The 25,562-nt window shown below is 38.3% G+C and overlaps 1 protein-coding gene and 1 long non-coding RNA gene across 3 annotated transcripts in view; one reads left to right on the top strand and one right to left on the bottom strand.

Annotated features, from left to right (window-relative positions):
* The window catches only part of MIS18BP1 (MIS18 binding protein 1), a 50,194-nt gene extending 29,826 nt beyond the window's left edge, over positions 1-20,368 (bottom strand). For both annotated transcript variants that reach the window (XM_014548193.1, XM_014548194.1), the window contains exons 1-7: positions 19,746-20,368; positions 14,369-14,470; positions 13,174-13,652; positions 10,726-10,799; positions 8,007-8,137; positions 2,102-2,189; positions 827-984 (exon numbers count right to left, since the gene is read on the bottom strand). In XM_014548193.1, the coding sequence (XP_014403679.1) occupies positions 827-984; positions 2,102-2,189; positions 8,007-8,137; positions 10,726-10,799; positions 13,174-13,652; positions 14,369-14,470; positions 19,746-20,271 (1,558 nt within the window). In that variant the 5' untranslated portion in view covers positions 20,272-20,368. The remainder of the gene's footprint in view (positions 1-826; positions 985-2,101; positions 2,190-8,006; positions 8,138-10,725; positions 10,800-13,173; positions 13,653-14,368; positions 14,471-19,745) is intronic.
* LOC106727908 lies at positions 5,733-25,341 on the top strand. The gene is made up of 3 exons (XR_001364147.1): positions 5,733-5,743; positions 11,768-11,770; positions 25,278-25,341. It is a non-coding gene; the product is annotated as an uncharacterized LOC106727908 (long non-coding RNA).
* The last annotated feature ends 221 nt before the right edge of the window (positions 25,342-25,562 follow it).

Below are 25,562 nucleotides of genomic sequence, written 5' to 3'. Positions count from 1 at the left end.
AAAAGCAAACTGGTATTGTCTATTAACAAGAATAAAATTTGGTACAAATTAGGCATACAGTATCCTACATAATAAAAGGGTAATATGCAAATTGACCCCAACAGCAGAACGACTGGGAATGACTGGTCACTATGACACACACTGACCACCAGGGGGCAGATGCTCAATGCAGCAGATGCCCCCTGGTGGTCAGTGTGCTCCCACAGGGGGAGCTCTGCTCAGCTACAACGCAGGCTGACAGCTGCCAGCACAGCGGTGGTAGCAGGAGACTCTCCCGCCTCCTCAGCAGCGCAAAGGATATTCAACTGCAGCTTAGGCCTGCTCCCCGCTGGCAAGTGGACATCCCCTGAGGGCTCCCGGGCTGCCAAAGGGATGTCTGACTGCCAGTTTAGGCCCGATCCCCCTGGGGAGCGGGCCTAAGCCAGCAGGTGGACATCCCCCGAGGGGTCCCAGACTGCGAGAGGGCACAGGCCGGGCTGAGAAACCCCCGGCCCCAAGTGCACAAATTTTTGTGCACTGGGCCTCTAGTTTAATATATAGGTTTGAGGTAGGTTAGCAGCCTAAATACCTTGTGTCTAGGAAACTGAAAGAACAATTATCTTTCATTGATATGCTTATCAGGTTAATTAAAAGGTAACATTTAATGAAGTAAGTTGAATGCTGACTATGAGCTATCTGCTTTGTAGTTTTTCTCCAAGTAGTGAAAAATCACAAATTTTAGGACCAGATGATTACTCAAGACTATATGCATTGTTAACAATTAACAATGTGGGGTTCATGTAAGAATACACCACTGTACCAATAGAGAAGAAAAGAGCAAACATACCCAAATGGTTACAATCAAGGTCATAAATGGTGCTGGTTCTTTGGAGGCCATCTGTTTGGTTTACTCCTGCATCATTTTTCATTGACTTTCCTATGTCAGGCACAAATCTTCTACTTTTCTGTTTTTGTCTGGCCTTTTTCTTTTTCTTTTCACAAGCCCTAAAAACATACATTATTTTCCCTCTAATGTTGGTTCTCAAAAAAGTGAAAACAAAAAACTAAAACCCACAAAAAAATGAAACTCTCCTATGACCTAACCTCAACCCTAAATAAAATACTAACTCTAACCCTAACTATAATATATCAACTCTAAGCATAACTCTAATCCTAACACTGTTCCTAATTTTAAACCTAATCCTAACCCTTACCCTAAAGCTACCCAGAAACCTTACTCTAATTCTAAAACTAATCCTAACAATAAGCCTGTAATTCTAAAACTTAACCCTAAACTGAGCCATCACCCTAACCCTAATCCCAAATATTACACCTAACCTCAAAACTAACCTTAGCCCTACCTTATTTTTTAACTAACCCTAAACCAAAGACTAATCCTAAACGTAACTAACTTTTAGCCCTAACCTTATACCTAATCCTAAAGCTAAGTCTAAGCATAATTTTGAACTCAAACCAAACCCTAACCTAACCTTAACACTAACACTATACCAAAAAATAAAAAAAATTCCCTCAGCTAAAGTTCTTCACCATAGTAAAGATTACTTTTAACCTTACATACTTTAAGCCTTCATGGCTTCCATCCCCTTTCCCACAAAAAACTCAAGTACAATATAAAGTTTACTGAAACATAGCCACATTCATTAAGGAACTGATACTGTTTTTCCTCTAGTTGAAGCAGTTGTAGTAGAGCATGCCCATAAAAATACTTACTATCTGGCCCTTTACAGAAAAAATTGTCAATCCCTGTTTTGTGACTAATTAACTTACATCACTCCATTCCTATGAGTTCCTTAAAAGCAAGAATTAACCAAATTCTCCCTTGTTTTCCCCAGTGCCAACAGAATAACTACAGAGGGAATGAATAAAAGAAAAAAGGACCATGAACTTCAGACTCCTGTTTAACAGCTATTTGACTCTTAAAGGATAGAATAAGGATGACTCCTTGAAATGTCCAAGGTTTTATTTTCCATAAAAAAGAAATTAAAACCACTTCATACTGGTTAAGTATACATTTTTAAAAGCTCACCTAAAATGGATGCATCTTATCAAATGAAAATTATGCCTCAATAAAGTTGTTTTTTAAATATAAAAAGTACTTTACCTTAATTGTTCTAGGAAAGTATCAATGTGCTCTTTCCAATTTTCTGGAAAGCCAAACATAAACTTCCTTATGAGATAATATGGATAGCCTATGTAATAATAAACAAACAAAATTATCTAAAAACCTAGAATTTTGAAGACATGTAATTAATTCATTAAAAAATACATACATACACACACACACACACACACACACACACACACATTTTTACTATGTGCCAGTCAGGCACTGTTGCAGATACGAGGATTCAGCAATTAACAAAACAACCCAAATCCATACCTTCATGGAACTTGCCTTCTAGTGTGAAACAGAAGGCAAACCAACAAGTAAAATATCTTGTTAGATGGTTATTAATGCTATGGAGAAAAGTTATGCAGTTGAGGGGGAACAGAAATATCAGTGTGTTCATGCAGACAGCATCTTTAAAAAAGGATAGTCAAACCCAGCTGGTGTGGCTCAGTGATTGAGTATCACCCTATAAACCAGGAGGTCATGGCTTATGAACCAGGAGGTGATGGTTCGATTCCCAGTCACGGTACATGCCTGGGTTGCAGGCTTGATTCCCCTGGATCGTGCAGGAGACAGCCAATCAATGACTCTTTCTCATCATTGAGGGTTCTATCTCTCTCTCCCTCTCCCTTCCTCTCTGAAATCAATGAAAAATATAAATATTTTTTAAAAGTATAGTCAGAAAAAACTAACAAATTTCAGAGAGAAAGCGGGAGTGGGTGGGAGTAATTAACCGGGGAACTTATATGCATAGCCCATAGACATAGACAATAGAGTGGTGAAGGCAGTCAATGGGAAAAACAAACAAAAGGGGATATCTGTAATACTTTCAACAATAAAGATTAAAAAAAAGGGATAGAGATATTCTTACTGAAATAGCATCGGAAACCTTGAGACTTGAAGTAAGCCACATGGCAATATGAGGTTAAAACATTGGAAGCAGAGAGAACAAAACAAAAGGCTGCCTTTGTAGAACAAAGTGACTAGTAAAGTTAAAGTGTAGTGAGGAGAGACTAGTACCAGGAGGATACTCAGATGGGTAACAAAGGTAGTGTGGGAGCATGAGATATAAGGCCTTGGAGTCATTTTACAGACCTAGTCTCTTACTTTGAGTGAGAAAGAAAGCTATGGAAATGCTATGACCAGAGAAGCTGTATAATGTGCTTGGGTTTTAAGTTAAGCTATTGACTTTAATAGGACTGTAATAGCTGCTATTTTGAGAAGAGTCTATGGAAGTATAATGGGAGAAACAAGGAGACCAGTTAGGAGGTTACTGCAATCACTCAGAACAAGAGAGAGGTTTGGACCACAATGGTCAGCAGAAGCCTAGGTTCTGAATATATTATGGAGATAATGCCAATAGGACATACTGACACATTAATGTGTGTGGGAAAGAAATCTAGGACTTAAGGATGTCCCCAAGGATTTTAGCTAGCCGCTGGAAGCCTGGAAAGAGGGGGAAGTCTGTAGATAAAGCAGATTTAAGGGAGAAGATCAGGTTTTAGATATACAGTCATGCACTGCATAAGGACATTTTGGTTAACGATGATGGGCTGCGTGTGTATATGAAGGTGGTCCCATTAGATCATAATGGAGTTGAAAAATTTGCATTGCCTAGTGACTTTGTAATTGTGACATCAAAAAACGGTATCACCTAGTGACAGTGCAGTGTTATGATGTCACAGTGCAATGCATTACTCACAGCTATTAATAAAGAATAAGGATATAGCCCTGACCAGTTTAGCTCAGTGGATAGAGTGTCAGCCTGCGGACTGAAGGGTCCCAGGTTCGATTCCGGTCAAGGGCATGTACCTTGGTTACAGGCACATCCCCAGTAGGGGGTGTGCAGGGAGCTGTATTTAACATTTGAAGGAGTTGTGACACTGTTTCCCACAGTGGCTGCCCCTTATACTTCCCCTACCTCATGTGTGGGTTCTGATGTCTTCATATCCTCCTCAATGCTGGTTATTATCTATCTTTTTTAGTACAGCTCCTAGCTGGTGTGAAGTGTTATGAACCATGGTTTTGGTTAGCATTCCCCAATGACTTGGACATTGAGGAGAAGGTCGTGATTGCATGCCAACTATGCACCAAGTCAAATAAAATAAAGACGAGATCATTTCTAGTGGAGTTCTCTGCGGAAAGCTGAACGCATGTGTTGCCTTCACAGTGACCGAGTGGCTGTAGTAAATGGAGTGGTCAGGAAAGGCATCTCTGGAGAGGTGGCACTTTCCCCGAGCCTCGAATAATCAGAGGTTTTCTGTGGGAAGAGTGTTCCAGGCAGAGGGAACAGCCCATGCAAAAGTCCTGAGGCAGCCCTGACCGGTTTAGCTCAGTGGATAGAGCGTCGGCCTGCGGACTGCAGGGTCCTGGGTTCGATTCTAATCAAGGGCATGTACCTTGGTTACAGGCACATCCCCAGTAGGGGGTGTGCAGGAGGCAGCTGATCGGTGTTTCTCTCTCATCCATGTTTCTGACTATCCCTCTCCCTTCCTCTCTGTAAAAAAATCAATAAAATATATTAAAAAAAAATAAGGATATAAAGAAAGATTTTTTATTTTTATTTAATTTTTTTCTTGATTAAGGTATTACATTGTGTCTTTATCCTCCCATGCCCCCCCACCTCCCCACTCATACCCTCACACCCCTGGTGTCTGTGTCCATTGGTTAGGCTTACATGCATGCACACAAGTACTTTGGTTGATCTCTCCCTTACTCCCATCCTCCCCTACCTTCCCTCTGAGGTTGGACAGTCTGATCGATGCTTCTCTGTCTCTGGATCTGTTTTTGTTCATCAGTTTATGTTGTTCATTATAGTCCAGAAATGAGTGAGATCATGTGATATTATGAGAGCATAATGCTCTCCAGTTCCATCCATGCTGTTGCAGATGGTAAGAATTCCTTCTTTTTTACCGCAGCGTAGTATTCCATTGTGTAGATGTACCACAGTTTTCTAATCCACTCATCTGCTGATGGGCACTTAGACTGTTTCCAAATCTTAGCTATAGTGAATTGTGCTGCTATGAAAATAGAGGTGCATATAGCCTTTCTGACTGGTGTTTCTAGTTTCTTGGGATATATTCCTAGAAGTGGGATCATTGGGTCAAATGGGAGTTCCATTTTTAGTTTTTTGAGAAAACTCCATACTGTTCTAAAGAGAGATTTTTAAACAGCTGTATAATGTGTTTGTGTTTTAAGGTAAGTTATTGCAAGAGCTGAAAATTAAAAAGTTTAGAGTTGAAGTTACAGTAAGCTATGGTTAATTTATTGAAGAAAAATGTTTTCTTATAAATTTAATGTAGCCTAAGTGTACAGTGTTTATAAAGTTTACAGTAGTGTACAGTAATGTCCTAGCTTCACATTCACTCAACACTCACTCACTGACTCACCTAGAGTAATTCATTTTGTAAGCTCTATTCATGGTAAATTACCTACACTGGTTACCATTTTTTATCTTTTATACCATATTTTTACTGTACCTTTTCTACATATCTAGATATACAAATACTTACCATTGCATTACAGTTGCCTATAGTATTCAGTAATGTGCTGTATAGGTTTGTAGCCTAGGAGCAATAGGCTATGCTATACAACCTAGGTGTATAGTAGGCTACACTATTTATGTTTGTGTAAGTGCACTCTATAATGTTCACATCACAAAACCACCTAACAATGTTTTTTCATAATGAATCCCTGTCATTAAGTGATACATGACTATATTAAGTTTGAGATGCCTATAGGCGTCCTAATGGAGATGTCAAATGGGCAGATGGAAAGTAAGTTGAGTGGCTAGAAGAGTATTTTTCGTTAGATATATAAATTTGGCATTTGTCACCACACAGATTAAGATTTAAAGCCTCAAAGAAATCAGCATAGTACTGAATGTAGAAAAAGCCCTAATCTACCCCATTGTTAAGAGGCAAAGAAAAAGAAAAATGAGCAAAGAAAGAAAGAAGGAACAGGGAGTGAGACAGCATGAAATTCAGAATATGGTATTTTAGAAGCCAAGTTAAGTGTTTTATCAACAAATGACAAGTGCTGGAGAGGATGTGGAGAAAAGGGAACCCTCGTTAGTACATTGCTGGTGGGAATGCAGACTGGTGCAGCCATTATGGAAAACAGTATGAAGTTTCCTCAAAATATTAAAAATGGAACTGCCATTTGACCCAGTGATCCCACTTCTAGGAATATATCCTAACAAATCCGAAATACCAATCAGAAAGAATGTATGCACCCTATGTTTATAGCAGCACAATTTACAATAGCTAAGATCTATAAACAACCCAAGTGCCCATCAGTAGATGAGTGGATAAAAAAGCTGTGGTACATTTATACCATGGAATACTATGCAGCAGTAAAAAAGAATTGCTTACCCTTTGAGACAGCATGGAGGGACCTGGAGAATATCATGCTAAGTGAAATAAGTCAGTCAGAGAAAGACAAGTATCACATGATCTCACTCATATGTGGAATCTAAGTGGATCCAATGACATGGAAGCATGGAACAGAGTGAGGAATCTCAGAAGGCAGGCAGGGGAGGGAAGGGGGGTAGGAGGTAATCAACCAAGGACCTGGTATGCATATATACATGGCCCATGGACACAGACAATGGGATGGAGAAGGCCTGGGTGAGGGGACAGGGGCAGGCTAATAGGGATTAATGGGGGAAAAAAGGGGACGTATGTAACACTTTCAACAATAAAGATTTAGCCCTAACCGGTTTGGCTCAGTGGATAGAGTGTCGGCCTGCGAACTCAAGGGTCCCAGGTTCGATTCTGGTCAAGGGCATGTACCTTGGTTGCGGGCACATACCCAGTAGGGAGTGTGCAGGAGGCAGCTGATCAATGTTTCTCTCTCATCGATGTTTCTAACTCTCTATCCCTCTCCCTTCCTCTCTGTAAAAAATCAATAAAATATATTTTTTTTAAAAAGATTTCAAAAAAAGTGTTTCAAAGAGGTAGGTAAGATTAACTATGTCAAGTTTATACTGAATTTAGCAATGTGGGAGCCATTGGTGACTTTGATAAGAGCTGCTTCAGTGAAGAATTGGGGATTAAAGCATAATTAAAGAGAATTCAAGGAAAAAATGGGGGGAAAGCTCAAGAGGAATTAGATATAACAAATCTTCTGAGTTGCTTTGCTGTAATTGAGAGTAGTTAAAAGAAGTGTGGTTAAAAGGACTGTTCTCTAAAAAAAGAAAAGAGGAATTGTTTTTGATAGGAGAAGGGAGAATTACTACAGTGATATCTTTGAGTAAAAGGGAAAATGGGAGCTAAGGTACAAATGCAGATGCTGACACAGACAGAAATATGGTCTATTCATCCATATAAAAGCAGCTCTAGGTGCAAGAAAATGAGAATATATGAGAAAACGTTCTTCTGATTGTTCTTATTGCTCAGGTCATACCCTCCTTCCCCTATCCCTACCCCATCCTAAGAGGAGGGAGCAGATGCTTATAAAAATATGAAGTAGCCCTAGCCGGTTTGGCTCAGTGGATACAGCATCGACCTTCGGACTGCTCAGATGTGGTTTCTTCAATCCTATTAGCTGTGTGCAAGTCACAGGCAGAAAATCAGATTATAACAAGACTAGGGCTGTGTAGGGCAGGTTCAACAAAGAGAGGACCTAGGGAGTTACATTATATTCTTACAAAGCAATTCTTCCCAAATAAGGAAAACTTCCCTTAATTAAAACAATAAATAAATAAAAATCACTGGACTTATTTAAACTGTCAAATAGTTTTACATAATGTGGTCAATTCTGTTTTTAATTTTTAGTTTTGACTGATTCAGTTTTAAAACACCTAATTAAAAGTAAAAAATATATATTACTATTAGAAATATGGTTAATTGCTTCACTTATTAAAATGACTTATCAATTAATAATGAGTCATTACCTGCTTCTTTCATGGAAATCCGGTCTATCATCCCTTTTAATATATAAATGTTGCCTGATAATGTCTTAAGTTTGTTGTGTTCAATCCGTTCTACAATTGCGTTACTGTGCCAATAGATATTAGTGACGTCTCTAGGAGGAAAAATAGCTTAGTTAAGGCCAAAATATTCACAGCAGTCACAATGGACATAGATAAGTATATCAAATTATAATAGAAAGTAATAAATTTGCATTCCAGCTACATTAACAATGTTATAATCTAATTATAAAACATTTGAGGGCCAAACATTGCAGCAGAACTCAACTGCATGCTTAATGTGATCCTCAGAGTACCAGTATGTGCAAAGAAACTGTGCTGTGATCAAACATACCTCTAGTATAAAATATATCATTAGTAAGGAAGCAGGGAGTATCTCTAAATATGTGGTGTTGACAATGTTTGCGATTCCATCCTGATGCTCAGCTTCCAAAGAATGATTTCCTAACTCTCTTATCGGGGCCTATACTGTGTTAGCTTTCATGCAATTATATAGTTTGGATCCATCTACGCTTGTGGATTTTCAATCCTCACTATACAGCCAAATTTTTTTACCCTCATCTTTGGAAAGTACGAAAAAGTTACAGGGAAAAAACAAACTGCAATACCAAATCATTTACCCATAAATCTACTCTTTATATTTCCTCAAATGAAGCTAAGGATAAATTTATACATATAAAAGGCTAAAGTGACCAACCGTCCATCCATCCAGTACATATGACACACACTGGGAATTTAAAAATAAACTTTGACTCGAGCATGCAGTTTAATCAATTTTAATCAGTCAGTGCTTTTATCAATGTTGTTTTATTTCATGTTTTTATATGTTTTTGTTGTTTTTATGTTTTTGTTGTTATATCATGTTGTTACTGTTTATTAATCAATTTATATATTATTTTCATATACATTTTACTGATTTTCTTTCATCTCTGGTATTTCTATTATAAAAAAAGGGTGAATAGCGATATTAAAATATTTCTTCTAATTAATTTCCTTTCAATGTGCATAAATCCGTGCACCAGGCCACTAGTATAAAATAGAATGAATGCCGAAACCGGTTTGGCTCAGTGGAGAGAGCATCGGCCTGCAGACTGAAGGGTCCCAGGTTCGATGTTTCTCTCTCATCGATGTTTCTAACTCTCTATCTCTCTCCCTTCCTCTCTGTAAAAAATCAATAAAATATATATATATATTTTTAAATAGAATGAAATATGAAGATGTATTAGATAAATGTTTAAAATTCTCCAATTTACTAGATAACTAAGAATAAACTTACTAAATCTAAGTGTAGTAAGAAAATATTACTTCTCATTCTGTGTTTTTTTTTTGCCTCTCTCCCTTCCTCTCTGTAAAAAATCAATAAAATATATATATATATTTTTAAATAGAATGAAATATGAAGATGTATTAGATAAATGTTTAAAATTCTCCAATTTACTAGATAACTAAGAATAAACTTACTAAATCTAAGTGTAGTAAGAAAATAAAGTTCTATACATTTGGTCAAATGGGACTAAATTCATATATTATATCTTAATATGATATTACTTCTCATTCTGTGTTTTTTTTTGCTTTATTAATTTTATTTAACACTTAAATAGCACTTTAAAGTTCTGTTCTCAAGTTTTAAAAATATAACTCATTTAATCCTCAAAATAACCTCAAAAGTAGTAATATTATTATCACTGTACAGATGAAAAAACTGAGACTGCCCAAGTCATACAGTCAATAAGCAGCAGCAATAGAATTCCAACCAAGGCAAGCTACACTGTCTCTTGGATATTCAGAAAATGGGCACACAGCAGGCAGAAATGGAGTGGGCAAGACAGAGTTTATATACTCAACTTATAAATTTTCAGGCCAGTACCTTTGAATAGTAATATCCTGTATTGTTTTCATTACATGTTGTTTTTTTTTTTTACAAAAAAAATTTCTTTATCACTAAGATATTGATTTTGAAGAATAGGAAATGGTGCTAATAGATTAGCAGAATTAAGCAAAGCCCTTACCTGTTGATGCTTTCACTTTAGGGAGAACCAGAAAGTGCCATATTTTAATATGTAGCTGTATGACAAAGCTTTAAAGTAATTTTGATTCCTTGTCTGAAGCAATAATTATACCTGGTTATCCCAGATATAAATTTAGACGTGAGACTCTGAATTAAAATGCATGTAAGTAAATATTAACTAACCAACTATAATTAAGCAGCAAATACCAGTCAACTTATTAAAACCTCTGGGGAAAAAATCAAGCACTGTGTATAAAAATTTGAGCTGTCACTATTTTAAAAATAACCCATAAGGCAAAAATAAGAAAGCTGGTTACAATCAATATATAGTCATTTTACCATTTTTGCCTTTACTTTGCAATCTAAACAGTCTTTGTTTATTTCTCACGCTTCTCCTTTTAAGCTCTTATACATAGTGTCTTATTTTCTTAAAAGAATATTCAAGTCCAGCTGGTGTGGCTCAGTGGTTGAGCATTGACTTGTGAACCAGGAGGTCATGGTTCAATTCCCAATTGGGCTATGGGCTCCATTCCCAGTGGGGGATGTGCGGGAGGCAGCTGACTGATGATTCTCTCTCATTAATGTTCTGTCTCTCTCCCTTTCCCTTCCTCTCTGAAATCAATGGTAATATAGTATATATACATATATATATGAATATTCAAATGTTATACTTACATCAATTTTCCTTCTACACATATAGCAGTATTATTGTTGATGATTTTAATCATCCATTCCTGTAGCTGGACTACCTAATTAAACATAAAATAAAGTATGTATTTTCTGCATTACTTGTAGCATAAGCATTACAAAATCAATTTACATTAAATTAAAAGAAAAAACTCATAAGTAATCCAAATGATTCCTTAGTGCGCATCTATATAAAAATCATACTCTATTTTAAATAGCAATAAGATAAAATTCTTGTAAACAATAAAACAGAAAAGATGAATGGCGAGAAAGACTGCGCTTAAATCATATTGCATAGTTTGTTTCCAATCCAGAATTAATTATACTTTATATATTCTTATTATCTAGTATCTCAATCACTGGAGGAGGGAGAGTATCACCTAAAATCCTAAGGTAGTCATTAAAACATTAAGTCCCACCAAAGACCCAATAACTTGGAGAAAAGGGGTTAGTTGTGTAATATACATGTATGCCACCATCGCTCTTACTCCTAAAAACTCACAGCACATTATTTTCTTTGCAAAGTTGATTTGAAGTTGCATTCAATTTTCTATATACTATAAAGGTAATTGCTAGGAATCTATATTTAACAGCACTGTATTCCAAAGCAAATATCTGAGAATTCCTTATTTTAGGACAAGTAAAATTCTATTATAAGGAAAATTTCTGTGAACACCAGTGGTAGGAAATTGTTTCTATTATGTAACAACTTAACATTGAACTAATTCTGATGAGATATGTAGCCCAAGGTCACAAAATGACTAATTTGACAAGTCATTTACTTTATACATAAAATTATAAGTTTATATATAAAGACATTCTCCAGTGGTAGTTTATGTTGAGTCAGAAAAAGATGTTAAAAATGGAACAGTGCTCTTAGTTACTGTACTTTACATTTATATTCATTTAAAAAATTATAGTTAGGATTTGGGGAAGAGGCAATAAAATTCTTTCTACTTCCACATTGGGAACCACCTGAGACACGTACATCAAGTAAGTCAGATGGTAGTAAAAATAAAAGCTATACTAGATAGTGTCCCAAGCACTTTAGATGCATTGACTCAGATTATTCTCCTAACACTGGGAGATAGTAACTTCATTTTATAGATAAAGAAACTCTGTAAGGCCTAGTTAAGTAATATAAATAACTTGCCCATGTCACACATAGCTAGTCAGTGGCACAGATGGGTTACAAAACTGGAATTCTGGCTTTAGAACCCCATACCATATTGCTTATATAGAATGTCAAAATATTCACTCAGCAAATGTTTGTTGAGCTCTATATGATGAGGCTGCATATCTCCAGGAACTGAATTTTGTACAGTTCTGTAAACCCAGGTAAAGGCTTAGTGTTTTCTCTTGAGATAAGAAATTACTAGAGAAATTCGAGCAGAGGATGACATGATTTAATATTTTAAGGAGCTGTTGGGTAGAAATTGAGAACTTCATAAAGACCCTGGCTTCTGTCTGGAAAATGCCCACCATCATCCTTTTAAAAATTAATGGACAAACCTTTAACAACTATAAACTTAACCTTTTATCTCTTTCTCCTTGAACTTACTGTTCCATTCCAGTTTCTCCAGCAAATATCCTAATGCTGAGATGGCGAACCTATGACACACATGTCAGAGGTGACACGCGAACTCATTTTTTTGGTTGATTTTTCTTTGTTAAATGGCATTTAAATATATAAAATAAATATCAAAAATATAAATCTTTTTTTTACTATAGTTGCAAATATCAAAAAATTTCTATATGTGACACGGCACCAGAGTTAAGTTAGGGTTTTTCAAAATGCTGACACACCGAGCTCAAAAGGTTCGCCATCACTGTCCTAATGTAACATAGTTGGATGGTCTGAAGTCTTTTATTGATCACTGTTACTTTACAACACAAAAAATTCTCAGATCTTTAGGTGCTATACGCAATTCCTTTCTCTTAATTGTTGTTAATAGTACCTCAAGAATTAGGAGGGGGGGGAATTAAAAATAGGAATAAAATCAGTGTTCATCCCTAAAGGGAGTAAGTAAATTGTTGAAGGCTATGCAACTAATAATCAACCAAGGTAAGACTTAACACCTGGGCCTTCTTGCTTTCAACCCACTGCCTCTACATTAAATAGTAGTAACGAGAGAGCATAAGAGCTCAAGCTCTTAAAGAATGGGGATAATACTTATCTGCCTTAAAAGTTTTCCTACCTTGCCCTAACCGGTTTGGCTCAGTGGATAGAGCGTCGGCCTGCGGACTCAAGGGTCCCAGGTTCGATTCCGGTCAAGGGCATGTACCTTGGTTGCGGGTCGCATCCCCAATAGGGGGTGTGCAGGAGGCAGCTGATCGATGTTTCTCTCTCATCGATTTTTCTAACTCTCTATCCCTCTCCCTTCCTCTCTGTAAAAAATCAATAAAATATATTAAAAAAAAAAAAAGTTTTCCTACCTTATTATTTTTAACTCCGTTTGTAGTAGTTTGGCATATACTTGGAAGAAGCTTTGAAGTGTATCTCTTTGATCCCTGAGGTATTGTTACATTAAACCCTGGAGTTGCAAGCACAATTTTACATGTGTCGTTTATGGAACCTGGAAGATCAGTTTCTCTGGGCACTGTTTTCTCATTTCTTCCCTTAATTTCCTGTTGTGAAGTCCCTTTTATTCTGACCTCATTATCAGAAATCATTAATTTACTGTGATTTTTAACAGAAACACAGTTAGTATTGAGAGTCTCAGCAGTAGTATTTTGGGATTTTTCATAGGTAGAGTTAATGTCGTCTAAAACAAATGTGTTCTTTCTGAACTTAGTGGTTGCAACGGTATTCTCCTTTGAAAGAATTTGTTTTGCCAACTGAGCTCTAGTTAATGCCCTGTTGGAGACTATTGCAGCTGAAACACTTGCATGTTCTTGGTTCAGAATTGGAAGCTCTGCAAAAAAAAAAGAAAAAAAATACAAAGTCAATAAAATTTTCAGAAGAATCATATGAAATTAAAAGAGAAACAGGAAAATTTAAAACTTAATATTAAAAAGAAGTCTTCAGGTTAAGAATACTCCACCCTCCTGCCCAGTCTTTCTGAGTGCTTCTGCCTTTTATGATTTAACTAGAAGCCTGGTGCATGAAATTTGTGCACGGGGTGGGGTGGGGTGGGATTCCCCAGCCTGGCCTGTGCCCTCTCACAGTGTGGGAGCCCCACGATCCATCTCCCCAGAGGTAGGCCCTGCCCACCCATCTGGGGCTCCTTGATGGATTGCCCCAAAGAGATAAGCTGGAGCCGGGGGACCCCACAGAGGGGGTCTCACCTCAGCAGCTCAGTGCGGAGCCGCTGGGACCCCTGGCCTTACCTCATGGAGCCGCCATGACCCCTGGCCTCGCTGCACAGAGCAGCCAGGATCCCTGGCCTTGCCATGCAGTGCCACCGGGACCCGCCTCCAAGGCTCCGCACGCGCCCACTGTGCATGCAGCCTCCTGGTGATGGACTGTTATGGCATGAGGGCATCACAGCGTGAGGGCGTGACAACCACATAGGCTTTTATTAGTATAGATCTTTCATCCACAGTCAAAATTTATTGCCTACACGGGGAAAATAATTATCTAGAACATTTAACAATACATTCAAATAAAACAAAACCAATAGCACTTTACCATAAGTTAAATTGTGCAGAGGCGCTTTCTTTGCCTGTTGACATTGAATCTTTGGCTTGACCGGGAGTAAGATATTTGATGGTTCTAGAGGAACTTCTTGGACTGAGGTTGAGATTTTTTTTTTAGAAAGAAGGTGAGATGTGTTAGTCACTGAGAAGGAAAAAAATACCTTTTAAAAATATTTAAATAAAGATTTAGGTTTAGTAATGACCAGACAAATATAGGCACATAGACTTTTATAATATATTAGTTACGTAAGTTTTTTCCTTTATTATTTTCTCATGCCTTCAACCCATTCTCTATACTTACATCATGCTGAGAATTTTTTTAAAACCTCCTTTCAAAGCTTTTTAAAAATATATATGCTTTTTAAATTGATTTTGAGAGAGGAAGGGAGATAGAGAAACATTTATCAGCTGCCTCGTGCACTCCACCTCCCGGGGATAGAGCCCACAACCTGGGCATATGCCCTGACCGGGGTTCATAGGTCTACGCTTAACCACTGAATCACACTGGCACGCTGAGAAAGCATTTTTAAAAATTTCATGTTACATCTTGCCAACTTTAGACAAAAGTATACTACTGAACTTAGAAGCCTAGAGATCTGGAATAAAATCAGGTATATATAATATGTGAAGTACCATCCAGTTTTGAAAATTCTGCTTCTGGGTGCTGTAAATTTCTAAAATGTGAAAGAAGAGTTGACGAGTTGTAACTTATATTTTAAAAATCAAAATGCTGAAACTCAACAGCAAATTCAGTAATAATTTATACCCCTTTGACAGCTCTTTAGCAGATCTTCAAATGCACAAATCTGGTAGGCTTATCAACTAAACAATAAGAACTTTGAGTATTGCTTACATTTTATTCTGCTATACCTCCTAGAGCAGTGGTTCTCAACCTTCCTAATGCCACGACCCTTTAATACAGTTCCTCATGTTGTGGTGACCCCCAATTTCATTGTTACAAACTGAACGTAATTAAAGCATAGTGATTAATCACAAAAACAATATGTAATTATTTATGTGTTTTCCAATGGTCTTAGGCGACCCCTGTGAAAGGGTCATTTGTTCCAATGGTCTTAGGCGACCCCTGTGAAAGGGTCATTTGACCCCCAAAGGGGTCGCGACCCACAGGTTGAGAACCGCTGACCTAGAGCATTAAACTAAATTATTTTACGTTTAATTTCAAATATTATACTTGAAAAAAATCAGGAGTGAATATGCTTTAATAAGTGTGCAACTTTGGCCTTAGAAATCATAATACAAAGATTTTATTAATTTTTTATAATTCTTTAATTATTTCAGAGAGGAAAGCAGAGGGGGAGAGAGAGAGAGATAGAAACATCAATGATGAGCCCTAGCTGGTTTGACTCAGTGGATAGAGCATCAGCCTGCAGACCAAAGGGTCCAGGGTTCAATTCTGGTCAAGGGCACCCACCTTGGTTGCAGGCTCCTCCCCAGCCTGGGCCCTGGTTGGGGTATGTGCAGGAGGCAACCAATTGATGTGTTTCTCTCACAATGATGTTTCTGTCTTTCCCTCTCTAAAAAAAATAAAAAAGAAACATCAATGATGAGAGAGAATCATTGATCGGCAACCACCTGTACACCCCACGCTGGGGATTGAGCCCACAACCTGGCATGTGCCCTGACTGGGAATTGAACCGTGACCTCCTGGTTCATAGGTCAACGCTCAACCACTGAGCCACGCCAGCTGGGCTATAAAGATTTTATTATAATGACATGCTATAAAAGGATAAATTTCTATTTAACTTATTCTACAGAAATGGCAGGGCAATGCAGTAAAGAAAAGCAGATAATTTGATCAAATATAACATGCTGTTTATAACCTGGGTCATTTATTTCAGAGACTAACATCCATGCAGAGGGTCTCTGAAACTACATAACAAAATTTGTGTTTGTATATATGTGTCTAATCTGGGGAAAGAGTCATCAGATTATCAAAGCAGTCAGTCAGTTACTCATTTCTTCCTCTAATTCCAAATTACATATAATATGTGCTTTAATGTGCATATTCCATTTGCTTCTCCCTTTTCTCCCAGGCTGTATGAGAAACAGACTATTTTGTGTACTCCCCCACCTCCAGCCTAAATTCACCTAGAGAACTCTTTTTGTGTCAAAATATATCACTGTCTTTGAAACACAACAATGCACCCACAATCTACTGTGTAGTAGTTAAGACTGTGGACTTTCAAATAGATACCTGTATTTAATTCTCAGCCCATCACTTACTATCTGTGACACATAGGGCAGATAAAACCTCTTTGTAAGTTCCATTTCCTAGTCTATTAAAGTAGCATCTATCACAGGGGTGGGCAAACTTTTTGACTCGAGGGCCACAATGGGTTCTTAAACTGGACCGGAGGGCCGGAACAAAAGCATGGATGGAGTGTTTGTGTGAACTAATATAAATTCAAAGTAAACATCATTACATAAAAGGGTACGGTCTTTTTTTTTTTAGTTTTATTCATTTCAAACGGGCAGGATCCGGCCCTCGGGCCGTAGTTTGCCCACGGCTGATCTATCATATCGTTTGCTCAAAGGGCTAAATGAGATAACAGATGTAAAATATCTTTATTAATTACTGAACTCACTAAAATCTCAATTTCAAGTGTCCCATTTTTGACCACTTTCTATCTTTCAGATCATTCTCTCAAATCCACTGACCATCCCAATATGACCTACACCACTTCACACTTCCTCATCTCTTTCAGTGTCCTCTTTTCCTTGTCTAACCAACTTAAATTACATGGCCAATTGTGGTTATCACCTTGCATACACAACTCCCAACTACTTTGTCTTCCTCTCACTTCATCCTATTTAGCAAAATTACAATCCTATTAAAATCCAACTCCTTGCCTATTCCCCACCAGCACCTATACAGCTAATAGGGCAACAGGAATACTCACAACAATACTGATTGGTCTTATTTAAATTCATGTCCACAAATCTCAGCTAGGTTCTTAATGTTGCCCAGAAAATTAAATTTAAGCCTAGACCATTCACTCTTCCACTCTCCTACACTATTCAAACCTCCATACCTCCTCAAATTTCAATACCTGTTTCCTATACTCACTTCACAGCTGCTGACTTTACTTCCTATTTCAGATTATTTCTAAAGTAATACAACACTGCCTACCTTCCTGTTTGATTGATGATCTGTTTTATGTTCCTAAATCTCCACTTTTATTTTTTATTATTATTATTATTATTATTATTATGATTATTATGTGTGTTAATCCTCACCCGAGGATATTTTTTCATTGGTTTTTTAGAGAGTGGAAGTGGGGGGAGAGACAGAGAGAGAAACATGGACATGAGACACACTGATTGGTTGCTTCTAGCACACATCCTGACAAGGGCCAGGGATTGAGCCTGCAGCTGAGGAATGTACCCTTGACCAGAACTGAACCTGGGACCCTTCAGTCCACAGGCTGATGCTCTAGCCCAGTGATGGCGTACCTTTTGAGCTCGGTGTGTCAGCATTTTGAAAAACCCTAACTTAACTCTGGTGCCGTGTCACATATAGAAATTTTTTGATATTTGCAACCATAGTAAAACAAAGATTTATATTTTTGATATTTATTTTATATATTTAAATGCCATTTAACAAAGAAAAATCAACCAAAAAAATGAGTTCACGTGTCACCTCTGACACACGTGTCATAGGTTCGCCATCACTGCTCTAGCCACTGAGCCAAACTGGCTAGAGCTGCCAAATCTCCACTTTTAGATTTTATTCTTTCTCAGCTACTGGAGGGTATCAGACTTCTAATCTCAGTCTTTCCTTCCTTACTGGATTATTCCCAATAGCATACAAAAATGTTATTTCACCAATCATTAAAAACAATAAAATCTTTTAAAACCAATCTTGTCATATTTCTTAGCTCCTCTCAAAAAGAGTTGTCTATATTCACCACTGTCAACTTCTCTCTCTATTCTCTCTTAAACACTCTTGTATCATATTTTTGCTTCCATCATTCCACCAAAACTATCCTAATCAAGGTCTCTAATGACCTCCACATTCTTAAACCCAATGGTCAAATCTCACTCAGCCTTTATTTTACCCGACTGATTTTGCACCATTAGACACAGCTAATGACTTTCTTTAAAGCATTTTGTTGTCTTGGCTGCCAAAGTATCAATCCTAATTTTTCTTCTTCCTTATCTTCTAAGTGGCCTTATTACTTTCTATCCTTTATTCTAACTTGTAAATTTTGGGACTCATTATTGAATGTTTTCTCTTTCTACACTTACTCCTTGATGATCGCATCTCATCTCATAGTTTTAAAGACCATTTAGGTACTAGTAATTCCCAAATATATTTTTTCTCACCTGGACTATGCCCTTTAATTCCAACTAATTTTTTTCAACAGCCTAATTCACATCTACACCTAAATTTTTAAAAGACATATAGAAATTCACATGACAAAAATGACTGAGATCCTGATCCCACTTCTCCTTCAATCTGCTACATTTCAGATAAATCACATCTTTCCAGTTGCTTGGGTAATAAAAAAAAGCCAAACAGAAAAAAACCACCCTCTGGAGTCAGCCTTTATAACCTCTCTAACATTCCACACGCCCTGTATGGGCTATTGTGATTGGCTTTTCTTTTAATATATATCCAGAATCCAACCACTTCTTATCTTCACTGCTACCACTTGGATCAAGCCAAAACCATCTCTCACCTGGATTACTGCAATAACTATTTCAAATTAACAGCCAGAATGATACTTTAAAAATGTAAGTCAGATCTTATCATTCCTCTACTCAAAACCTCCCAATGGTTCCCTATTTTTGCTCACAATAAAAGCTGAAACTCTTACATTCACCTATTAAGGCTCTATGTTACCTGACCCTCTTATTTATCCCTACCCCCCCCAGCTCTGTACACTCACTCCATGATACATTAATCTCAAGGCTAGTCCTTGAATTTGTGAGGCACACTCCTGAAATAACAGAAATTTCAGGGCATTTGTATCAGCTGTTACCTGTCTGGATGATCCTTCCCCATTCTCCAAGATACCTACCTGTATCTATCACCTTCTTCAGTTTTTCAGCTCAAATGCCACATTCTCTTAGAAGCATATCCTGACTACCCCATTGAAAATCACAACCTGCTCTAACTCTCCCTATCATCCTTAACCGGCTACATATTTCTTTCCATAACACTTCTACTGTACCATAAAAATTACCTACTGTATCTGATCCTCACCACCTGAATGTGAGTTAGCTACAAAAGGGCAGGGATTTTTGTCCATTTTGTTCACGGCTGTAACCTGAGTACCTAAAACAGTGCCAGACACAATAAATAACACATTAGAGCTTTTTAACCAACACATAATATAACTAACCTCTTAATAAGCTGTTTTCTGATCTAAATGATTTGTTGTTTTCCTTTTCTTCACAGAGGTAGGTATGCTGCAATACTCTTTTCTCAGCTCCATCATGCATAAAAATTTTGTTACTTTCACTTTTTGGTGATGCTTTTTCTTGCTTATTACACATTACCTTCTCTTTCATTCTTTGATATACTTTTCCTGGTGATTCATAGTTTGCTTTATTTTTTAATCCATCCTTATTGGGCTTTATAGCACTGATATCAATATTAAGAAGACTGTTAGAGGTGCTAGGCTCTGCTAGCATGGTAGAATGAAATACATTTTTATCTTGAAAAAATGTCATTTCTGAGAGTTGATTCTTTTTCTGGTCATTCAATTTTAAAAAGGAGTTCTGATATTTCAGCAAATCTTTTACAGGTGTAAGTGTTCCTGAAGGGATGCTGTCAAAAAAGACAGCATGAATGGGCATATTTCTCCTTTGAGAAGAAGTCTCTGAAGACAAGTGAATTCCTGGATGTTTTGAAGGTGTTGTGATCATCTTGATAAACAGAAGCAACAAATTTCCTCTATCAAAAAATTTACTTAATCACAATTTTCAGAACAGATCTTCAGCAGGGGCCCAGAAGAACCTGTAATTCAATGTGAAATCAACCTTTATCATTCTTTGGTGCAGAAAAAGTTAAGTTTGGTTTCCATAATAACATTATACTAGTTAAAAGGTTTAACTGGTTCATAATAACACTGGATAACCTGTAGCTCACAAGTCAGTGTTGTCCCATACACCAAAAGTTTTCAGGTTTGATCCCTGGTCCAGGTGCTTACGGGAGGCAATGGATATATATATATATCTTTCTCTCTCTCGGAACATATCCTTAGGTGAAGATTTGGGGTGGGGAAGGGGTATTCACCAAAACATCTACTTAATAGCTCTAAGAATTGAATTTTGAATATCTGTTTTTGAAATTTACTTGAACCTATAGTCTTATAGGTTCCCACCTAATATTAGCATCAAAAAGCATTCAATGACTCTGCATATGGCATTATATCTATACTAATAAAAGGGTAATATGTTAGTTAGACTGAGAGACCTTCTGGGAGATCTTCCGGATGTCCTTCTGGACAAAGCCATGGTGGCAGGGCAGCAGGGGGGGTAGTTAGGGGTGATCAGGCCGGCACACAGAGGCAGTGAGTGGTGATCAGGCCAGCAGAGGGGGGGCAGTTAGGGGCAATCAGGCAGGCAGGCAGGTGAGCAATTAGGAGTCAGCAGTCCTGGATTGCGAGAGGGATGTCCAACTGCTGGTTTAGACAGTCAGACATCCCTCAAGGGTTCCCGGATTGGAGAGGGTGCAAGCCAGGCTGAGGGACACGCTCCCCCGCTCCCCCGCCCCCTGCCCGCACGAATTTTGTGCACCGGGCCACTAATTAGGTCATAAAAGATTCAGTTTTATGAACATGATTTTCTCCACTAGATATAAATTTTAAGGCAGCAGATACAACCATATATCCTAATGAAAGCTGAAAAATCTATTCAATTTTTTAGTTAAACAATCCCCAGTCCTGATTTTGTTATGCTGCAGAGCATTTCACTTATGAGGTTTTAGTTGAAAAACCCTCAAGTCAAAAGTAAATTATATCCATTCTAACTTTAAAAATTTTTAGTGCTATGTAAAATTTTTTGAGGGCATCGTACATGAGCATACATAGTCTTAGACTTGTTTTAGCTTGTTTCTTATGTACAGATTTTATATTTGACACCTACAAATTAAGATTCTATGCAATAAACCATATAATTGTATTATGTAATGCTTAGTAAAAAATTATTTCAACCCAAAGAGCTTATTAGTCTAGATTTCAAGCATCTCTTATTGCTGAATTTATAACTATTCCAATAAGTCTTTGACATCATATAAACATAAAAAAACCTATCACAGAAAATACTAATCAGCCCTAACTGGTTTGGCTCAGTGGATAGAGCGTCAGCCTGCGGACTGAAGGGCCCCAGGTTCGATTCCGGTCAAGGGCATATACCTTGTTTGCAGGCACATCCCCAGTAGGGGGTGTGCAGGAGGCAGCTGATGGATGTTTCTCTCTCATCGATGTTTCTAACTCTCTATCCCTCTCCCTTCCTCTCTGTAAAAAATAAATAAAATATATTTTTTTTAAAAAGGAAATACTAATCATGCCAGACCAAAGACATCAAGTATCTTTAGCTATAGTTAACTTCTGTGAGAAATAAATATGCAAGTTAAAAATTCATATACAAACTACTATTTTATCCAACAGTTTAGAAGAGAAAAACAGAAGAAAATATTTCTCAATAACTAGAGCAGACAAAGAAAAGTATTTTGGGAGTCTAGCCTTATGACACAAAAACCATTGAATTCTTCCACAGAATGTTAACTCAGCAAATATGTACTATCATATATATGTATGTGGCAATGGGCTAGTGACAGGAATCCTGTGCTGGGAGTTACAACACTCACTAGCCATACACTTTAAACTCTCAAAAATTCTTCAGAACCTAATGAACTGCTCAACAGAAGTATAAATTACAAATTAATTACCAAAACTGAAAAGAAGCCCAATGTGTAGTAGAGACATACATAACTGTTTTCACCTAAAGGCAGATAATTATGGTCACACTGAAAGGCTCCAAGACCAGCCCCATAATTCCTCTTTCACTTTGCCCAACCTCTTCCCTCTCAATGTAGTAGGATGGAGAGGTGAGTAGTCAAGATTTTAAAGATCCTCAAATTTCATTCCCCTTCAGGAAGACACAGTTCTTCTATGAGCCCCTCTTTCCCACTATGTGATAAATAGCAACTCAATAGAAGCCTAAAGAGTTGCCAATAGTTGACAGTGGTTTTATTAGGGGCAGAAATAGAATACTGGGGACTAGCTATGTGGATGAAAAGGGGCCACATGCTAACCTGACAAGCTCAGGGGAGGCCTGCATGGTGGTCTTGCAAACTCAGAGATTTATTAGGGGCAGAAATAGAATACTGGGGACTAGCTATGTGGGCGAAAAGGGGCCACATGCTAACCTGACAAGCTCAGGGGAGGCCTGCATGGTGGTCTTGCAAACTCAGAGACCTAAAGTAACCACAAAGAAGAGTCTGAAATTAAACTTTAACTAAAAGCAGTTATAGTGGGTAGTTACTTCCTAGGCCGGTATTCACTGACAAGGTCAACCTTTACCTTAACTGAGCCTGTCTTTTTGCATCTATAACATACCCTTGAAATGTCTGGGTAACTTGTTGTAACTTCCCTTTTTCTGGACCCTTGGGGCACAACCTAATGTGCCTGGGCACCAGGACAGATACCACAAGTTCTTTCATTGTTATATTAATTGTTCCTGCACCCACCCTAAGTATGTGTCTATCATTTTACTTTTTATCCAATCCCAGGGGTCCCCCCACCCCCCGTGTTGCTTTCTCCCGCCTCTCTAGTCTATCACTAACCCACCTGATGACCATCAGGACGACCATCTGGGAGCACGCTATGACACCCACTGGTGCCAGGCCAGCCAAGGTGGGTACAATGCGATTGGTCAGAGTCCCGGCCATTGCCCCATGATCACCCCACAGAGGGAGGCCCAGGCCACTGGCTGGTGGGGCAATCAATCAGGGGTTCCACAATCGCCCCAAAGAGGGAGGCCCAGGCCACTGCCCGGCAGGCTGCAGTGGGTGTGTGGGGCCTCCCTCTGCAAGGGAAGCCTGGGTCCCGGGTACCGGCAGCGGGAGGATAGGGGAGAGAAGAAGGCCTACTCTTGCATGAATTTCATGCATTGGGCCTCTAGTGTATAAATACAGAAGTAACCGCAGTTTTTTGGAGCATTATCTCAATCTGTTGAGGTTCTGCTTCCCAGCAATTGTCGACAGTTTGGCTCAAATAAACTCACAAAAAATCTTTTCCGGTTTGAAATGTTTTTATGTTAACAGCTATTAGAAATGTTAGTAAGAAATATTAATCATGCTCTGTTAACTGTGATTGTTTTGTTCTAATTAAAGACAGCACATTCTAACCTGGCTGGGAGCTGTACACAGGACCTGCGAGGTCATCTGGAAATGTAGCCCACCCTCCCCATGCCAAATCTGCCTATTACCATGCAAAGATTAACAGCCTTTCTGCAGAAAGCAAACAATGGAGTCCGGGATGCTTCCAGTCCTTTGCAAACCTCCAGCCACATTGCCTACATTGCCTATAATCTGTAACCATCATACCCATTCTTATTCCTTTGCCCACTTCCCCATGTTATCTTTGTCCAGGTACCCCATATAAGCAACTGGCTTATGGGGGGAGCGGGGGGGGGGGGGTGCAGAGCAGATTTTCATGGCTGACCTGCTACTCTCCCATACTGCTGGGATTATTGGAATAAATGCTCATTTATGATTCAATCCTGTCTCTGTTGTATTGGCTCAATTAGTGATAGGCAGCCAGGACCAATTGGTTGTTGGTTGTCTGGTTTCAGCTTCAGTGTGATTGGTGGAACAAAAAAGGACAATAGGGGAAAATCATCCAGGATTTTCTCTGACTATAGAAGCTTTGCAGAAAAGATACAGAATAAAAAACACCACTGGGTAAAGGCAATCAGGAAACACCTGAACCTCCATTCTCCACCTACTTAAAAGAAGAGCAAAATGAAGAAAAGTTGCTCAGACTCTAATGAAACAAAGAAACCTTAGATAATGGGGATTCAGTAACTGGCATTCCTCAAATTAAGGAAGGAAGAGAGTGTCCTAGAGGCCAAGCATACTTGACCCAACAGAGGTCACAAATAAGAAATGGTTAGCTTCTTCTTGGACTGGGGAAGAGAAGGTGAATTCTAAAATGATAAGCTTGTGCTTTTGTTGGAGGATTCCAAGGCAGGAGGAATATGGACACTGAGATAAAAAGTTAAAACAAGGCCAAACAGTGTGGGCAATTTGCAGCCAGCTTGCAAATAACAAGCGATTATCTTCCCCAGCCAAGGACAAAAGCCTCACTGAGAGAATGCAGAAAAGGAAGAGAGAAGGGCGTTAGGATGAATTACCCTTAATCTCTCCTGTATGGACATGTTTTCTGAAATATATATTACAAGCCTTTTCCCATAGCTTGGAGCAGACAGCTGGCGCCTGCAGAAGCAAGATAAGATGAATCCCCCTTCCCTTGACCAACTCATGCCCTCCTCTCTGCTTGACCGACTCATGCACCCATACCCTGACCCTATATTTCACACTTCTACCCTATATAAAAGAACCTAGACGTCCCTTTGGAGCTGACAACCAACACACTGGTCTCAGCCAGCTGTGTTGCTGAGAGAATGCAATAAAATTTCTTAAACTTTCACAATGTCTCTTGGCCTGGCTCTGGACCTAAGAAAAGGGAAAAAAGGATAATTTTACTCCCTAAGCAGAGAAGCCAGACTTCAAGGCTTGGCAAGATAAAATTGCCCGGTACTTCTCATGAGTTCTGGGAAAGTAACAACAAAGTAAAAAGGGACCTTGAGAACTAATCTGGTAACAAAATATTCAGCAGAGGAACTTTGAAACTTATAGGCAGGAGAATATATACAGACAGTCGTCAGATTACATCGGACTCGACGTACATCGTTTTGTGGTTACGTCGCCGTCTCCCATTTATTTATTAAAGAAAAAAAAGTTCAGTCATTTTGATGTATGTACATATTTGCTTTATGTTTTTTAACATTTACTTACCACAAGTAAAGGTCAGGAATCATTATCTTTCTTTTAAATTTTTTTATTGTTTCACTTCATTACTGCTGTGTATGTGTTCCATGTGAGTGACGCATGTAGGTGGGTTCCGACTTATGGCGAAAATCGCTTTACG

This window comes from Myotis brandtii, unplaced genomic scaffold (genome assembly GCF_000412655.1).
Source record: "Myotis brandtii unplaced genomic scaffold, ASM41265v1 scaffold5, whole genome shotgun sequence".
Classification (NCBI taxonomy): domain Eukaryota; kingdom Metazoa; phylum Chordata; class Mammalia; order Chiroptera; family Vespertilionidae; genus Myotis; species Myotis brandtii.
This window is presented reverse-complemented; position numbering and strand designations above follow the sequence as displayed.